The 18,111-nt window shown below is 37.5% G+C and overlaps 1 protein-coding gene across 3 annotated transcripts in view; it reads left to right on the top strand.

Moving 5' to 3' along the window:
* The window catches only part of GRM5 (glutamate receptor, metabotropic 5), a 449,486-nt gene that overhangs the window by 430,676 nt on the left and 699 nt on the right, over window positions 1-18,111 (top strand). The window contains exons 8-9 of one of the 3 annotated variants that reach the window (XM_004683283.2): window positions 2,184-2,279; window positions 17,856-17,970. In XM_004683283.2, the coding sequence (XP_004683340.1) occupies window positions 2,184-2,279; window positions 17,856-17,970 (211 nt within the window). Of the gene's footprint in view, window positions 1-2,183; window positions 2,280-17,855 lie in introns of all 3 variants that reach the window. The other 2 variants (XM_004683278.2, XM_004683284.2) reach the window with 2 other exon arrangements.

The raw sequence follows: 18,111 nt of genomic DNA, 5'->3' as shown, positions 1-18,111 counted from the left end.
TAGAAACATTATTTTAAAAGAACAATATTTAAAATAATGTAAGTGCTCAGTAAAGCTATTTACTAATAACTTGCTTCTTTAAGGGCTGTATTAACACACACACACATCTTATAAGAATATAACACATCTCTTGTTTTATTGAAATAAGTTGAAGTTTTGATTTGTTTTTAAAAGCTATGACAAAAAAATTGGATTTTGCTAGAATAGGAGTTTTAGAATCTAATTCATAGACATGGTTACCTGGAAAAGCTCATGTTTAAGGAAGAAGAAAAGGGGAATAGGGGAGAGGAAATAAGAAGAGCTTATGATCTTAAAGAGTGTAGATGTCCTAAGTTAGTTATAAAATTTTAATTAACCATCTAACAGAATATATTCAAAAATTATTTAAATACTTTATAAGAAAGCTGAATGGCTATCCATGATTCTGCTGTACTATTAATATTAATTTTTAGTCTTGAACTAAACTATAGGACAGCAATATGGTCATGCAACCCAATTCACATGTCAGTACAAAGTTTTTTGTTTGTTTTTTTCTACTGAAAAGTGTAATGTCATTCAATGATTGGAACAAGGGATCCTCATCTAAGGTGATTTATTTTGATAAAATAAAGGCTGCTCAATAAGGTTTAGTGTGATGCTTTAGCTACTTTAACAAGTTATTAAGCATTTTCCTCTCTTCTTTGTGGCCTACACCTAAAGTTACCCTATATATACCATTTTTTCTCTCCTTTTCCCTCCAGACTGTGAGCTCTATAACACAGGACCTGTGGATCATTTATCTTTATATCCTTAGTACAAAGCACATTGCCTAGAATTTAATAGGTAATGTCTTCTACATAATTAAACCCATTCAGTCCATTTAGTTCAATAAGTAATTTTTATTCAAATACTAAATATTTTTTTAAAAAGAAAAAAACCTGTTAAGGGAAAAATGTCTATTCTAGGACTAATACTAATTTTAATTTTATTACATTTTGCTTTATCATTATTTTTAAAACAACAGAAAATGAAACTTTAAAAACACTAATTCTGCCAATAGCAAATAAGGCTTATGATAAGTCACTATCCCTGCTTGTCAAAGTGATAATGACAGGACCATAGATGAATTGTCATAATGTTAATCTCCAATTTTAGAAGGAAAAACGAGTAATAAACCTTGAGTCTTGGACTCCTGAAAACTCTTCTGGCAATTAGTCTCTACTGACAACTTTTGTGAAGTCAAGTCAGTTAACTAAGTCTAAGTTTTCTCACCTGGTAAATGTGACAAAAGTGCCTTTTTGCTACACAGGCTCAAACTGGTCAATAAAACTGAATAATTTCTGTGAAAGCATATTGGTGCTGAACAAGTGCAAATATGAGGAATCACCTTGACGCAAAATGTAGCATGAGGATGGAGATCTTTTAACTCCCTTTAGCTGAAACAAATATTATGCTCCAGGAGCGGTACATTGTCATACTGATATGAAACTCTTTCACTACACAGGCAGCCCAGTGTCGACTGTTAACTTCAGCTCAATAGCATATAAATCTCTCACATCGAAGGACACCCTTTGACTCTTTTGGCATCAGCAGTCCCTAACATAATGAACACACATTGTACCACTCAGTAAAGTTTCATTAAAAACAATGATTATAAAAAAAATGTAAAGCTAATAGAGGCAGCTATAATAGGTGTGCATTCTAACCTTAGTCTTTCTGTGCTTAATTGCTTGATCAATCTACTTTATCATTACAATCTTAGGTTTCTTCTTTGGGAAACTGTATATTATAATAATAAAGTCTCTGATACAGGGATATTGTATGATAAAATGTAGGTCAAGTTCTAGAACCATCTCTGGCACATGGTAAGCACCCGAGGTAGTCTAATTTACTGATATTCATCATTTTCCTAGATGTGAAAAATCACATTGCTTTTACTATTGACTACTAAGGGGGGTGAATTCACTGAATCATAGGGTAGATTACATGTGGTTTAGCTAAGAAGTGTTAAAACCATCCCCAGTTCTCCATATTCCATCATAGTCATCTATGAAGTACCACAGGCCAGCCATTACATTGAAAAGTGGGAGCCCATTTTTGTGGCATGGGGCAACTTGCCACAGCCATGACTCTTCCTCAGCCTGGCCAGCTAAGCATGAAATCACATCTTTCTGTTTGCTCCTGTCCTTGTTCATGCTCACCAGGTACAAAGACAGGAGACTGGCCCAGCACAAGTCGGAAATAGAGTGTTTCACCCCCAAAGGGAGTATGGGGAATGGTGGGAGAGCAACAATGAGCAGGTAAGCAAACTGTGATGGCCTGAGGTGGTGTGAACTAATTGTTTGCAAGCTAGAGGAACAGGTGGCTCCCTGGTCAGGTCCTCATTCAAATGTGTATCCCATACAGTGTGTCCAGCCTGGGCCACAACTGGTTTTCTGTGTATTTGGTCTGCAAAGCCCATGCCATCTTCATGTGTAGTGATGGGAGCCTCCTGTCCCAGATGCTGCTGTTGCCCAAGGTTGTGCGCTTTGCATGTCTGAAGTCTTAGCTCACAGTCAGTTCTCCCATGGAATTAAGTTCTTGGTCGGTCTTTCTGGAGTTTGCAAAGTGGAAGAGATTGGAGGAAATTCATGTTCCCAGCCTTGTTAATCACTTAATAAAATAAATGCCAAAATCTAGCATTGGTTTTGAAGGAACAACCACAACTGAGGGAAGACACAGTCCCAGATCCCAGGCAAGTCTGGGAATTAATCTGACTTGCTTTGAATATAACAGCAACCAAGGGCATTACCATGCCAAACTACAAAATGTAGAGGCAAGAGGCTTTTTGTTGACTTACACTAGGAAAGCTATAGTCCTCCTCTGGCTACCATAGCTTTGCTGCTCCTTTCCTTCTCTGTGTTTGGTGGTAAACATCCCTGTCACTGCGTTGTGCATGCTTCTTCATACCAGTACTCCCAACTTAGTGCTGCCTCGTAAACTGGGTATTTGAAACTATAAGTACCAACTGAGCTATGTTGCATGAAATAAGTGTGCTTTACTGCATGGGACTGGATTTCAAACAAAAGGCTTTGAAGTTAAAAACTGTCACGTTTGACAATGAAAAGCTCCAGAACCTGGAGAAGCCTTAAATTGGGGAATCAGTCACCAAGAACTCTGTATTTAAAATTTGGTGTTTTCAACCCACCAGTGGTATAAAGGGGTGAGGGAAACACTTTGCAGATCAGCTTGGATTAGTGAAAAGATAAGACCAGAGAGTAGAGTGTGAACATGGGTGTGTGTATAGTCTCAGAACAAGAGCCAGCCTTAGGGCCCAGCTGCAATGAAAAAGGAAAATCCTACTGAACTGTCACCACAAACAGTGCTTGCTTCTTCAGGAGTGAGCTCTTTCTGGTTATCAAAATAATGTTCGACTTTCTCCAAGGATCACCACATTGCTCAAATGTTGGGATTGGGAGGGAAGTTTGTTCTGACTGCAGCCTGTGAAAACGATAGCTGGAACTGTGCAGTTCACAGTTTAAACAATCATTCATAGTAGCCCTGACAAAAGGCCTGCCAACTTCATCCATTACTCCCAGAAGGGGCAATGAATTGTGCAAAGTTAGGTATATGTGTGTGCCCATCAATTTATCTAATATACTTTATACCCACATCCCTATATGCAGCTAATTTTTATCTCAGTGTCTAGAAGGTAAACCTCAGTGGATCATTGTGTGGGAGTGACTCAGCAGATTTCTGTTTTTTGTTGCTGTTTTTATTTTTTCATTCAGATATGAAAAAGTGGCATATTTTTTTTTGTCCTTAAAAATTAGTCAAACAGCACTGGAGTTGGCTGGACAAGGTGGATATAAATGACTCAACTGAGAGGTCAAGGACTTTGTTCAAAGTGTCTTCTGATTTGAGGCAACTGGCTAGGACTGGAGTTCCTAAACCTAGCAAAACTATCAAACATACTGAGACAAATTCTTATCAAGAAAACTTAGGAGTCTGTAGTATAACAGATTTTCTAAGTAATTCTGATTTAGCCAGTCCATAAAGCAATATGTGGGAATCATCCAATCATCTAGTAGATGTCTTGGAGCTATTCACAGCAAGCATTAAGGCTTCATTCTGTCACGTGGTATCCTTGGGAGTATTTTGGTCAATGACTGGAACTCTCAGATATGATCAACCCAGTGATTAGATGTGGTCTAGGCAGTCTTGATTAAGGAAAGGGATGGAATGAAAAAGGAGTTGGGGGTGGGGGTACGGTACACAGAATAAGGAGATCCCAGATCAAAGAAACTATTCTTCCTTCCAGATCTACGGAGGTAGCTAAGCAATATGTTGACTCTGAGGACTGTCCAGTTTTATTTACAACAGCTAGATAACAATTTTTGTGTCCTCACATATTCATATATACCCTAGGTTTTGACAAGGGATGTAACCTAATGAGGTGCAAGGGAATATTGTGAGCTACAGTAAAGACAGTGTTGTTAGAATAATCATCTCAGCTGCCCAATGAGCCTAGTAAATTAGGTAATTAAGAATAAATGGTTTCCTCTTGCTTCTTCCCTTCTTTTTCTTCTGTCCTATTCTTTAGCATATAAAAAAAAAAAACTGACAAAGTGAAAGAGTGTATGGGGAGAGAGAGCAGGCCCTTCAGTGCTTAAAGAGAGCTTGTTGTTAAGGAAGAGAATACTTCTGGAAACACAAACATAAAGGCAATTTTTTTTCCAATTTTACATTTGTTCATATAAACACACACACACAATGTCAATTACACAAAAGAATTCACTTTAAAATGAGCATTACGAGAAAAGAACAAAAGGGGAGCAACTGTGACTTTTATGTAAGGGACTAGAGAGTAGCCACATCCTAATTTGCTTACTCTGAATGACATAGGTGGGCAGAGCAAGGGTGACTACAAGATACTTTCCTAGACACTTCTACTATCATGGATAAGGTCCTCTTTCTTACCCTCGCCTACTCCACCTAGCAGTTTCCCAGGGTCATAGTCAATCATTTTGCTGACTGTTCTGTGAACATCTGGGATGGTTCTGTGGCCATTGACTGAGCAATCAGTACCAGGGAGCGACTGAGGAAACTCAAACAACCACAGAAATCCAGGAGTGCCACCTTCCATCTCAGTTTCCTCTGATGGAACTACAGACTGAATAGGACCCTAAGAATTCAGAAGGGAAGGAACTTTACAAAGTATGCCGTCATGGCAGAGCTAAGCATTATTCTGTGTTCTGCAACATTGGCAGGATCTTGGACCCACTCCCCATTTCTCCTTCCCCCTCTGCCTGCACCTTTGGAAAGGATCATTAGATGTGTCCAAACATTCTGACTTCCTGAAATATTATTTGCTGTTTTCCATGTATCTTTCTTTCTGTCTGAATATAGCATAAATTATCATCTTTACAAATCTTCACTTTGGTTGGTCTAAATGGGTTTCTGAGCAGTCTTCTTCATTGCAGAAGTAAAAAAGAATCCTAAACAGGGAAGTGCTCTAAGAACCATAAATTATTTAAAGCCCATTATTATTGTGTATGTTGATGTGCAGATGCACCTTCAGTAATGGCGAAAGCCTGAACAAGAAAAATTATCCCATCTCAGCAGAACCATTCTATCCAGTGGGGTTGGAGTTGTGTTCTGATATGTCAGGTTGCACCCCGCGGAGAGGCACAGATATCTGATTTTCCCAGTGTCTCTCTAGGAAAGGACTTGCTTAGTCAAGTGACATAGATAAAGCTTGTCACCTTCCAGAGTTAAAATTTGAAGGTGATATGTGTTATTAATGTTATTGTTACTCTGTCAGTTACATGAAGTATTCCCCAATCAGTTGAATGATTTTTATTTAGTAGCTATACTGTCTAATTTCAGAGGGCATAAACGTTTATTAAAGCTTTACAGAATTTGGTAACTGTAATAATTAATATATAATTATTAACTATAATCATAATTATTTACTTGCTATAATTCAGATTTAAAGAGTAGCCCCAAAATGTGATGTCTATTAGGATTCTTTTTCCGTTTTTCATTTAATGACTTATTTCATATGCTTAATACATATTTATTAAGCATCTACTGATAAGCCAATGGCTTGCAGTACTCGAGATAGATGGCCAAAATGTGACTAGTGCCCTTGAAAAATATGCAGACTTCTGGGGAACAAATTTAGAAAAACAGATAAGTGCAAAGTATTATGAAACCTGGCTTCAGATCAATTTACGCATCAGATTAGCTACTTGTTTGATATCATAAACTATAGCTTATATCATTACAAACAGAATTGAGAGCAATAGAAACTAAATAGTAATTAACCTGAATTGAGAACTCAAAAAAGGCTAGGCACATAGATATATAAAATTCAGTGCCCACAGAGGAAAAATCTTTTGCCTTCCCAGCACAGAAGTCAGCTGGTTGCTTAGCAATAGACTGCTGCAGTAGTCTTCTCTTTATTCCTCCCCAAAGTCAATTTCAAATTGATGTTCTAATTTATATTTAGAGATGTTCTAAATCAGATAAGAAGTATAGTAATAATTACTACCATACTGTAATTGTTCTGCATCAGATACTACAAATAGTCCAGTCCATGCACAATGCCCTAATTTCTCTGAGTAATGTTATAAGCAAGATATTTTTCATGGTACAGATGAGGAATATGAGTCTGGGAGATATTACAAATACTCCATAGCAGAGTAGAAAATTATGAACTCATAAAAGCTGAAAACCTGGTTTTAGATGTAGTCTGTGACCTTGAAGCATCACTTACCACATTAATCTTCATCTTCAGTAAAACACGAATAATATAACACTTGTCTTACTATAATGCTCTGGAAATTAAATGAGACAACACAAGGGTAGCATTCAGCATACTGCCTGGAACATAGCAAAAAAAAAAAAAAAACTGATTACCATTATCCAAGGATACTTACTGTAGAAAATCATTCTTCTCTTATGTTTTGTTCTCCATCCTACCATCGTTTTTGCCTTTTCAAAAATCAATTCCAGAAGTGTGGAACGAAATCTAGTAATACAAATAATAATAAAAGAATTCATTGACATAATTGTATTCCCCCGTTACTATTATAAAAATTATAAAATTATATAGAACTGGACATCCCAGAAATAGTGTTAAGTGTTTAGCTTATACAAAACCTTTTATTGTTTGAAAAGGGTAAATGGTAAACCCCAGACTGGAGCCCAGTTCAGTCTGATTCTGGAATTTGCACTGTAATCACTATTACATCTGCATCCACTATGAATTCATACACTCAGAATGCCTTCACACACTAGTCCTAACCAAACTCCATGACATTTATTCTCTCTGTCTCAGCATGCAAGTTCTCTTCTCCAAATGGCCCAAATTTCTTACTATTCTCCAAACATGCTGACTACTTTCTGCAATATTACATCTTTCTTTCTACTTAGACTATCCTTCCTTTCTCCTTTTACTCATTTTCTTCAGTTTTTTAGATACTTCTTAATTTTCAAAACCCAACTCTAATGCCAATTCCTTTTTGAAGTCTTCCTTATATAAAAGAAAATTCATAATACATTTTATATTCTACCTACTTCATGAGTCTAAGGCATTTTAGGTCTACCTCTAATATTGTACATTATCTGGATGACTATTCTGAAAAAAAAATGAAATCTCTAAGAGGAAAAACATGTCATTCAATTTTACAAACTCAGTGCTTTGTACATACCAACAACTCTGGGTCTATTGATTTATTTGACTAATCATAAGAGCATATGAAGAACTTTCTGTTTGTAGGCAGCACTGGTTTAGATGTTCAGGAGCTATAAAATAATCTATACCCTAAAGGAACTGACCAACTTTATAAATGGATAAAACTAACTCTGATGAACCTGCAAGAAAACAGGCTACATTAAGGTTTAAATATGTAATCAAGATAATAAAACTAGATTTTAGGGACAGGAGCTGAGGAGGAGAAAGCAGTTTCAAGGTAAGGACTTTAGAAGTCCTGGGTGGGGCAAGAAACCCATAAACTATTCTGAAAAACACTTGATCAAATACAAGAATACTACATGTGCATGAAAAAAGAAAAGGTAGAAATGGGGGTATATGTATAAAGAAGGAAGAGAGGATTGGAAAGAAGCAGGGAGAAAAAGGGAGGAGTGAAAAAAAAAAAACACACACACACACACAGTTTTGTCATCTGAGACATCCAAAAGGGAAGGGGAATGAACTGACTTAGCTCACATGTCTGTGGTTTATGTGTTTAGTTTATCCAATGAGAAAAAAAAAAATCAAGAAAAACTGTCTCCTGAAACCAGGAGTTTCATATAAATAAATATTTTGGTGCTAGATCGCCAATCAGAATACAAGTCTGAAAACTATAGGACTCTTGATTCCTCATATTTAAGTTGCATGCTTTTTAGCTGAGGTGCTTTAGCTAAGAACAAAAGGACCCTTTCGTCTACACAGAAATATTAAAAAAAAAAAAATTGTGAAAATCTCAGGTCATTCTCTTATCCCATAGCCCCTCAGGATTCTTCCTGGTAACATTCAATGTTGACACAGAGCTTTGAAATTTATTATCAAGCTATTTTGTGGAGACAAATATTGGCCTTGCCATTTCCCTGTGTGCACCATCAAGACATACTGTTAGTCCCTGGGTTCATGTGTATCTGGGCACATGGTGCATGGGGGCTGTGGCTCTGGATTTAGGGTCAGATTATTCTGCATTTCATTTGACTTGAGGGACTCAATTCCACAGTTCCTAGGTCTCAAGTTAACAATACCTGTTTATGTCAAGCACCCACGGAGGTATAATTTTCTTCATTTCCCTCTCATTCTCAGCCCTCTTACTTGGCATCAGGCACAATACTAAGCACATGTAATCACTGCCATTCGAGTGCTTCAGGGTTTGTATAGGAAAATAGTTGTAAATAAGTAATTAAAAATGCCCTTTGATAAATGTACTATCAGACTGTTGTGAAGGTCAACTATAATAAGTGAAAACACCTTTTAAGAAATAAAATTCTCTTGAAATGTGAGCTATAATCATTTTATCATCATCACTTCCCTCTTTTGGACATCCATAACAAGCCAGTGTTTCATTCCAGGTTGAGATCAAGATGGCTTCCCCAAAAAAAGTTTTCCAAACCATCGCCAGCTCAAGGGCACAGAACAGCTATGTCTTGTTCTCTCTTTCACAAATTATAAAATCTAGCCTTTTCTCTGTCTTAAAGAAAAAAAAAATCTGTAATCTTAGCTGAAGCACCTCAAACAATATCTAGAAAGTCAATCTCAGCATGAGATTTATCTAAGATGGATAGTTTATTTTGCTACTTTAGTTCTAATGTCTGAGTTATGGGTCAAGATAAGTAGTTAGTTTAACTTGAGAAAGTAAACTTGGTAACTATGTAACAAAATTCTTCCACTCTCACATATCCCTGTCTTATATCCTTTGTTAACTGTTTATTTTTATGAGGACTTGGCAAAGGTGCCAGCTGATCTAGAACCATTTGGCACTACCATAAACCCCACCCCCACCCCACCTGTTCTGAAAAGACAAGGACAATTTAAAAAGGTCTCCTGCTGCTGTTAACCTAAAGATGAATTAAAATAGGACCTTGTGCCCTACTGTCACAAGAATTGGACTAAGGAAGAAAGGTAACAGATGCACTTTGTGGGAATTACTATAGAAAAATGCACCCATTGCTCTCCACAGCTACTTAAAAGAGAAGAATAGTCCACCTCACAAGGCTTTCGAAGGGTTTGTGGTATTAAGAATATGGAATAAACTAGTTTGCCATACAGGAAAAACACAAACTAGTTTGATTTTTTTATCCAGATTATTTTAACATTCCTCAGATTTTTTTTTTTTTTAATTCATACAAAACTGGGTTACAAGCCAGAGGTGCAGGGGCTGTGAGAGGCTTCACCAGAGACAGAGTGGGGAGCGGAACAGGCAGATAGACCAAGGACACTGCTGAGGGGAGCAGCGAGAGGCCTGCCATGACATGTGGTCACCTCTGGGGTTGGGGATGGAACTCACACTGAAGAGCTGCTAGCTGCAGCTAGCTTGCAGTGCTGCGTCCTAACCCTTTGCACCAGCAGGGAGGGCCACCTTCCTCAGATCTTAAGGACTCTTTAAGTTTGACAGTACTTGCAAATCCTTGCTTGTTTTCCCACTGAGCAGCCTTTTTCTCTGGATTCCTCTAACACCAACATGAAAATGTGCAAATATATATTTTTTTTCCACAACATCTTTTTTGTCAGTCTCTCTTCATCCTCTCTTTTTGTCACACCTGTTAGAATTTTGACAATATTATCAATGCACTACTAAAATACCCTCTATAATCTAGCCAGCATATGACTTTTCTGCTTATGCCAGTTTCTCATTTCATAAAGGAATAATTAACAAATATACTGAGTAGGGCTTACTGTCTTCCTGAAGTCAGACACAGACTGATCAATGGATATATTCGGGGTGAGGGCTAATCCTTTAAAAGAAGATTCTGGCATGGTTCCTGCATACAGTTGTTTATGTGGAACTAGTAGAAAATGAAATATACAAACTATTCAATAATAACAGATCTCTCACAGTTGAACACAGAAAAGAAGCCATGAAAATCTTCACTCATTTTTTTTGTCATTCATATGTATTTAATAATTAAACCATCTGTCTGATCTAACAATTTAGACTACCTGAATTTCTAAGTATCTATTCTTGACACTGATAAGTAGCCCAAGGTTAATTACTAGAAAATTATTCAAGTAGCAAAGGTTAAAAATCTGTGTAGATCAAGTATACCCAGGAAGAATTTTTATAGTGAACAAATGTCCAAACTCTCCCTTTTGATCTTCTGATGGCTTTAATGTACCCATATGGATTACTAAAATCCTGTGACTGCTGTCCTTACCACAGACTAATGTCTGGGCCTCTTTTTGGATTTTACACTAGTTTGCTGATTTTTCAATGTGGAAATCCAATTTTGTGTCCGTTAGGTGGCCAACATTGTCAGGCCACTCCTTTTTCACTGGAAAATCTTTCTTCTGATGATGAAATTCTGACTCCCTAGGGATCTGTATCCTATAGGAATCCAGTGAGCTCACTGCTTATTTGCAGACTTCACTGCCATCCCTCACTTGTCATGCCCTAAATATCTCCAGCCTGCCTATCTTGTTTTCTCATGTCAAAGCCCTAGTGAAAGAATTACTACTTAAGTTTCTATCAATTGCTGTAACCTTTAGTGTAAGCCTTCTTCTCTATGTTCCTGCTCTCTTGAATTCAAACATTATTTTCCTGGAGAGAAGTAATTTTCATTAATAATTCTGTTTCAAATAAAAAAAATAATTTTCATTAATAATTCTGTTTCAAATAAAAAAAAAATTGATGAAACAGTTTCTTGCTACCAAGGATAGTTCAAATATCAAAAATTTTAAAATATTATAAATTTCAAGTAATCCCTGAAGTTACACTATTCTCATTTTTGAGTCAGAGAGAAAATAATTGTGCAACACTCTTTTCATGGGCCTTACTATGAATAAACATTTGAAAGTGCCATGTAATATGCAGTTACAATGTATGGTTGTAAGTCCAAAAGTATCTTAAGAAAGGCATCCCCTTGTTATCATTGATAAATACATCAATAGGTGTTTTATCAACTTGTCCTATATGAATTAAAACTATAGAAATATAGAAGGTGCTTTACTGAGAATGGAAAAAATATATGATTAAGAAGTACATACATATCGGGTAAGGAATATAAATCAGGTGACTAATCTACTTTAGCAAATACATATCATCACTAGATAACATCCGTAGCTTCTCTTCCATAGGATAAGGACTATTATGGAACTGGAAATTGCTAAAGTGGTATTATTCCTCCACCATTTTCTAATTGTGCAGCCTTGGAAAAATGATCTAATCTCACTTTTCTTACTTTTGAAAGTAGGGCATAAAGAGGTTATTCCTATGACAGTAAATGTTTGGAAAAGTGTTCCAAAAGCACTGTGCAAAATAAGGAGGTACTGCTTTGATTACTATGTGCTAGGGAATTTAGTCCTGAATTACCTTCTACTTACTAAAATGTTTTTTCTACACATACTCTCTAATGCATATATTGTCATGGTTATTGAAATTTCTTTTGTCTGCAAGATAGCTATTTACATCAATGTAAGCTGTACTTGGGGAATGTTGAAAACCCATTTTCTTGTATATTATGATGCATTTCTCAGTATAATTGTTAATACAAGATGTGGGGTTTTAGGCATGTCTCAGAAAGAAATTCTTCCTAATTTAGAATTTCTGAATATAAACAATATAAAATCCCTCTGTATCTTTAAAAAATATACTCTATACTTTGTAACTCAAAGCAATATTCTCAAAGCCAAACATATCAACTAAGTTTCAGAAAATGTGCAGCAAATGGAACTGTAAGTTTCCTGCTAATAATACTCTTGACTCACGGAATTCTTTTATGGACCTATTTTCTGATGTCATTCACACAATATATTTTCTAATGATGTTATAAGCTTTTATTTTTTAAATAATTTATTAGGAAGCTCATAATCTGACTATAACTCTGCTGATTTCCCTTCAATTCAAACTCACAAACAAGAAAGGTTTAATAATGAAAACAATGTTCTAGTTAATTTTCAGAGAAGTTATTTGATTATACTGATGTCCTACAACTGTGCAAATAGAAAAGCAATAATAACCTATGAAATAAAAGAGAAGACAAAAGTTTAGCATCCTTTATTCACTAAAGTATTCTGAATGTTAAATTGCTGATGTGCTGTTAGCAAAAATCTGCAATTTCTGAGGAAAAACAAAACACACAAACCATTCAATAGCCATTTCATGCAAACACAAAAACTCTGAATTCCCAGACTTTTCTGATAGTCAAACTCACTTTTAATTAACAGTTCTTCCCAACAATGGTGTGTTATGGCAGAATGCGCTAATTCCTGCAGGTTTTGGCAGATGAATAGAGAAATTGGGAGAAGTCACTGAGCTGACATTCAGAGCCTGCTTGATATGAATAAATTATTTAAGTGTCTTACATGAAAGAGTAGAGAAGGAAGAAAAAACTTTGAATATTACGGTGTCACTTTGGCAGACCCAGACTGTAAGCAAACAAATAAAACAAAGCAAAAACTGTCTTTTGCATCAACTTGGATGGAGCTGGAAAAGATCATGCTTAGTGAGATAAGCCAGAAAGAGAAAGAAAAATACCGGATGGTTTCACTCATAGCAGGAGTATCATGGACCAGGCGAGAAAATAACAAAAATAATGAACAACCATATACCAGAGACATTTTGTGGGGGTGGAGTGGGGAATGGGATCAAAAACGGGGTGGTAGGAAGGGAAGTGCACGGGATTATGGTGATGGCACACGGGTGACTTGGTGGTGGGAAACCTGCAGGGATTACATCTGAGATGGAAAAAAAAATGTACGAAATGATGTAAAAATAAACTGTTATAAAATAAAAAAAGAAAAAAGAAATTGCCACAATGGATATAAAAATAAAAAGAAAAAAAAAAGAAAAAAAAAACTATCCCTCAAATAGCATTGATGAAATGTTGGAAGTTTTTAAAATCAAAAATAAAGAGTGAAGTATCACAAAAATAAACCATTAAAGTGAGTATCACTGTATTTGGCAGAAGGGTTAATTGGTACTTGGAAAGAACAAGAATTTGAGGGGTTTAGTTTTATATTTTTTTCTTTGTTGGCCAACTACCTTCCTTCCCAGAGATAGCAAACCATTTATTCTTTCTCTCTCTTCTCCAACCCTCTTTCCTCTTCCTTTTCTAATACCCAAAATAGTCAGTGAGGAAAATGAAGTCCTACAGACAGGTAAGGTATAGTTCTTTGTCCTTTTTATTATCTTAGTCCCTTACAAGAAAATGGAATCTTGATATTTCAAAAAAAAAAATGCTCAGTCAATGTAATAATAAATAACATTTTACTGTGACTGAATGGAGGTATGGTGTTATAACAAATCTCTTTCGCAGTTGCTGCACCTTATAAAGTTCCCTAATATGTATTGTTGTTTGGGTCCTCCCAGAAATCATGTGTGGTAGCTAGGGTAAGCTTATTGCTCCATTTTTACAAATAAGAGGCTCAAAGGTGTTTAGCTATGTCATTCAGGTCTACACGTTAAAGCCACATCCTGGTCATTTCACCTTTGCCTTACTCATCCTGCCTCATTCATCTGTACTTAATGAAATGTTTTACTTGTATACACTGAGAATTCTTGATTACAGTGAGATTTAAAAAGTAGGTAGATCCATAAGACAAAAAAGAAATAGAATTTCATTGAGTCATTTTAAAAACTTAATTCAAACAGAAAAAACAATTGAATTAAATGAATTTACTTGATTGTTAGACAAAAGATATTACTGAATATCTACTGTGTTTTAGGTAATGTGCTGGGCACAGTGACATCGATAGAAAACAACCAAATCCTCTGTGCCTTCACACACATAATCAAGCAGGTGACAGGCACACAGAGCGAAGGATTATTAAAAATATAATGCAGGGACTAAGGAATTCTAACTTAGTGATGGGAAGGGTGCAGTCAGGAAATAATCCTTCAATGAAAAAAAAAATTAGGAAGAAGCACAAAGAAGGATTAGTTTGGTAAAATACAGAATAATAATCTGGAGTTTGTGGAGTAACTGTGATCAAAGAGTTAAGGGTAGAAAAAGATAGTATAGAACATTGTCACAGAAGGTCAGGTAAAACAGGAACGACCAGAAAGATTTTGTAGTTTCACTATATATTTTGCTTTGTACTGCATTTTCTGTCTCTCAACTAAACCTCAAAACATTATTTAATGTAATATCCATGTGGAATGCAAAAAAGGTATGTTTTTTCATACCTTCTCCTTACCAGAGCCTTGTTTCATTTAATTCTCACAACACCTTTGACCAAATAAAATATGTTTGCTTCTTACTGGGATTTAAATAGATGATCTTTCTAAGAAGTTTGAATGACAGAACCAGAATTAAAACCCAGGTTTCAGGGTCCAGGGTCCTTTGTCTATTGCACTTTCCAAGACATTGCCCAATGGTCCTGTTGGCATACAAATCCATTAAATGCTTGTTGAGATCCTGTTGGAAGCCACTAAACCAGATAGCTGAGACCCTTACCTAGGGAGACACACAACATTCCACCAATTACGAGACCAATGTCATTAAGTCAAATTTTTAAGTTCTAGTATTGGGGGAGAGTATGTGTCATCACACCTGAAATGAAATACTCAAATCTGGACTCCATTTTTCTGGTGGTACCTCCATCCATTCCCATTGCTGTTCAGCTCATTTGGTGTTCTCTCTCTCTCACATAACTCTGGGAATCTGTAAGCAAAGATCACAGCCATAAAAGGTCTCAATACTTGTGAAGTGGGAGCATTTTCAATCAGTTATATGTTTGAGCATGCCTGTATGTTATTCCAAAGCCTGTCACTTTTATCATCACTTCCATGAGTAAAACTTCCCTGGAGTAAAACTTGGTAAAATAAACTCAGGTCTGCTTCTAGCCAATGCTTTATAATAAATGTAGTGTCCAAGACCTGAAAGAGGAACTGTCCGACCCACATGCCTATTTGCTATGCTTTTATCCTCTAGTACAGGAGAATGGAGTAGTTGGCTACTATTCTCCCAATCAAACCCTATAAATAAACTTACTTATTTCTCCTGAGAGAAGAAAAGAAGCTCACTGAAAACATAAGATGGCAGATCAATTTAATAAAATGTGTAAAAAACAAATCTTGAAACTCCCCCAGAAGTGAAAGTTAACAGGCTGGCAGGGCGCCCTCTGCTACTGGGAATACAGAGCAACCTCCAAACCTGGAAATAATTTGTTCATTCTGTGCAGCCAAGCTGGGGAGATCTCTTATTCCAGAATTCTAAAGTCCACTACATTGCAATACATTAGGTAGATTCAATGGAACGAGAATTTAGAGAAAGACCGCACAAATGTCGAGGGACAGTAGAAGAAATGATAAGAGGTGCAGGAAAAAAGCTGCAGTAAAAGTGGTCTATTATTAGGGCAGCAGGTATCACAAGTGAATTAAATCTGCTAGCTTACAGAGGTCCCTAACTTGAGATAGATACTTTGAACTCACTTTGGGAAGCAGTGAGACAGCAGCATATGAAACATATAGATCCTTGGAGCCCAATCTGAATAATCAGTAAAAGTGGTCTATTATTAGGGCAGCAGGTATCACAAGTGAATTAAATCTGCTAGCTACAGTGGGGCAGTCCCGAGTCAGGTGGGCTCCAAAGCCAATTTAGTACCCTGCCTAGCAAAGGAAAACCAATCCTCTAGCAAGGAGGCTGAAAAACCACTGAGAATCCTGGAAGAAAGTGCAGCTTCCTGTTAGAGGTCCCTAACTTGAGATAGATACTTTGAACTCACTTTGGGAAGCAGTGAGACAGCAGCATATGAAACATATAGATCCTTGGAGCCCAATCTGAATAATCAGAATCTCCTGGGGTCAGGCCTGGGCTATTGGGAAAATGCTCTAGATGAGTTTTGGCTAATATAATAATACTGGGTCTGTCAAAGCCTCTTGTTCACACACTGCCCAAGAATATTTCTTGATCATAACACCTAGAGAAGACAGAGCTGTGTGGACAAAACATGCTTCCTACTTACACAGATCACAAATTCCCTTGTGATGACTATCACAGCTGGATCTTTCCAATGTTGCATCCCTGAGCGCCATAGACACCCACCATGCACAAGGCTCTTGTTAGAGGATCTCTGGTTTCGAGGCTGTTGTGTCATTTTTAGTGGGAAGATTAGGGTCAGGTTGTGAGGATGAACCCTAACTGCATCTTCATCAGAGTAGTTTTCAGAAATCAGACACCAACAAGTACTTCTTGAGAAAGGGAAGTCGGTAAGGGATCCTAAAAATCACATTAGTCAGACAATACTCATCAAGACCTAATTTGAGGGTAACTTTAGTTGCTAACTACAAATTCAAGTTTTAGACCTGAGAATTTTGGTAAGGTGGACAATTATAATTAATGAGCAATTCATATATGTTTTCATTTAATTTATAATTTTTCAGTATAAAAATCAGACTAAAACCAGACTCACGGGCAGGAGTTCAGATATTAGAAATCCCTAGGTAAATACATTAAGCCCCGGCATTAGGGGGGAAAAGCTGAGTAGCACCACTGTCTACTTTCCTGGGAAAGGCACTTTCATTGTTTCCCTTCCCTCTAGTGACTGGGTTGCTGAGATGAGGCCTCAGCTCTAACATTTCCTTTCAGGCTGTCAACTTTCAGAAGCCCTTGTCCTGTATAAGGCACTTCTGCACCTCAACACAGGACAGCAAGTCCCCCTACCACTTTGCAGCTTCCCCAGTCAGTGCAATTCCAGGCCAGCTGAAAACTACCACAGAATCTCGATAAATGTATATTTACCTCTTTGTCAAATGTCCCTGGTGACGATAAACGGATCAATGGAAGATTAAAAAAAGATTTATTTCATTTATGCGTAAGAGTTGTGGTGTAGGCCAGAGGTGGAGAGAGGGTGGGTGAGACGATTCACCAGAGACCAAGTGGGGCACAGAAAAGGCAGTAGAAAGCCAGACAGGAGAGATGCTGCTGCCTTGTCGGTTAGGTGCTGGGATCGAACGCGTACTACAGTGGTTGCTGATAGCTTCCTAGTGCTGAGACTTCATGCCTTGTCAGCAGGAAGGCCCTACAACGAGTTTTAAATCAAAACCAGCTAACAAGTCTCCCCCAAAGTCTCCTTCCACGCTCTCCCTTTGCAACCTTATTTTCCGGGTGAATAAGGGAAGAACTCCCCACTCCCAGTGCCCCATGACCAGCAGCTAGGAGGGAAACGTGCGACCCTCAGTCATGTCTCTTCTCACTTCTCTCCGCAGCTCCAATGGAAAATCCGTCACTTGGGCCCAAAATGAGAAGAGCACCCGCGGGCAGCACCTGTGGCAGCGTCTGTCGGTCCACATCAACAAAAAAGAGAACCCCAACCAAACCGCCGTCATCAAACCCTTCCCCAAGAGCACAGAGAACCGCGGCCTGGGCGCGGGCGCGGGCGCGGGCGCGGGCGCGGGCCCCTGCGCTTTCTCAACGCCGGCTTCTGGCGGCCAGCGCGGGGTACAGTTCAGAATGACTCGCGAC

The sequence above is a fragment of the Condylura cristata genome, unplaced genomic scaffold, assembly GCF_000260355.1.
Source record: "Condylura cristata isolate star-nosed mole 26May11 unplaced genomic scaffold, ConCri1.0 scaffold00015, whole genome shotgun sequence".
Classification (NCBI taxonomy): domain Eukaryota; kingdom Metazoa; phylum Chordata; class Mammalia; order Eulipotyphla; family Talpidae; genus Condylura; species Condylura cristata.
Note: the sequence above shows the minus strand (reverse complement) of the source record. Positions and strands in the feature narration are given on the sequence as shown.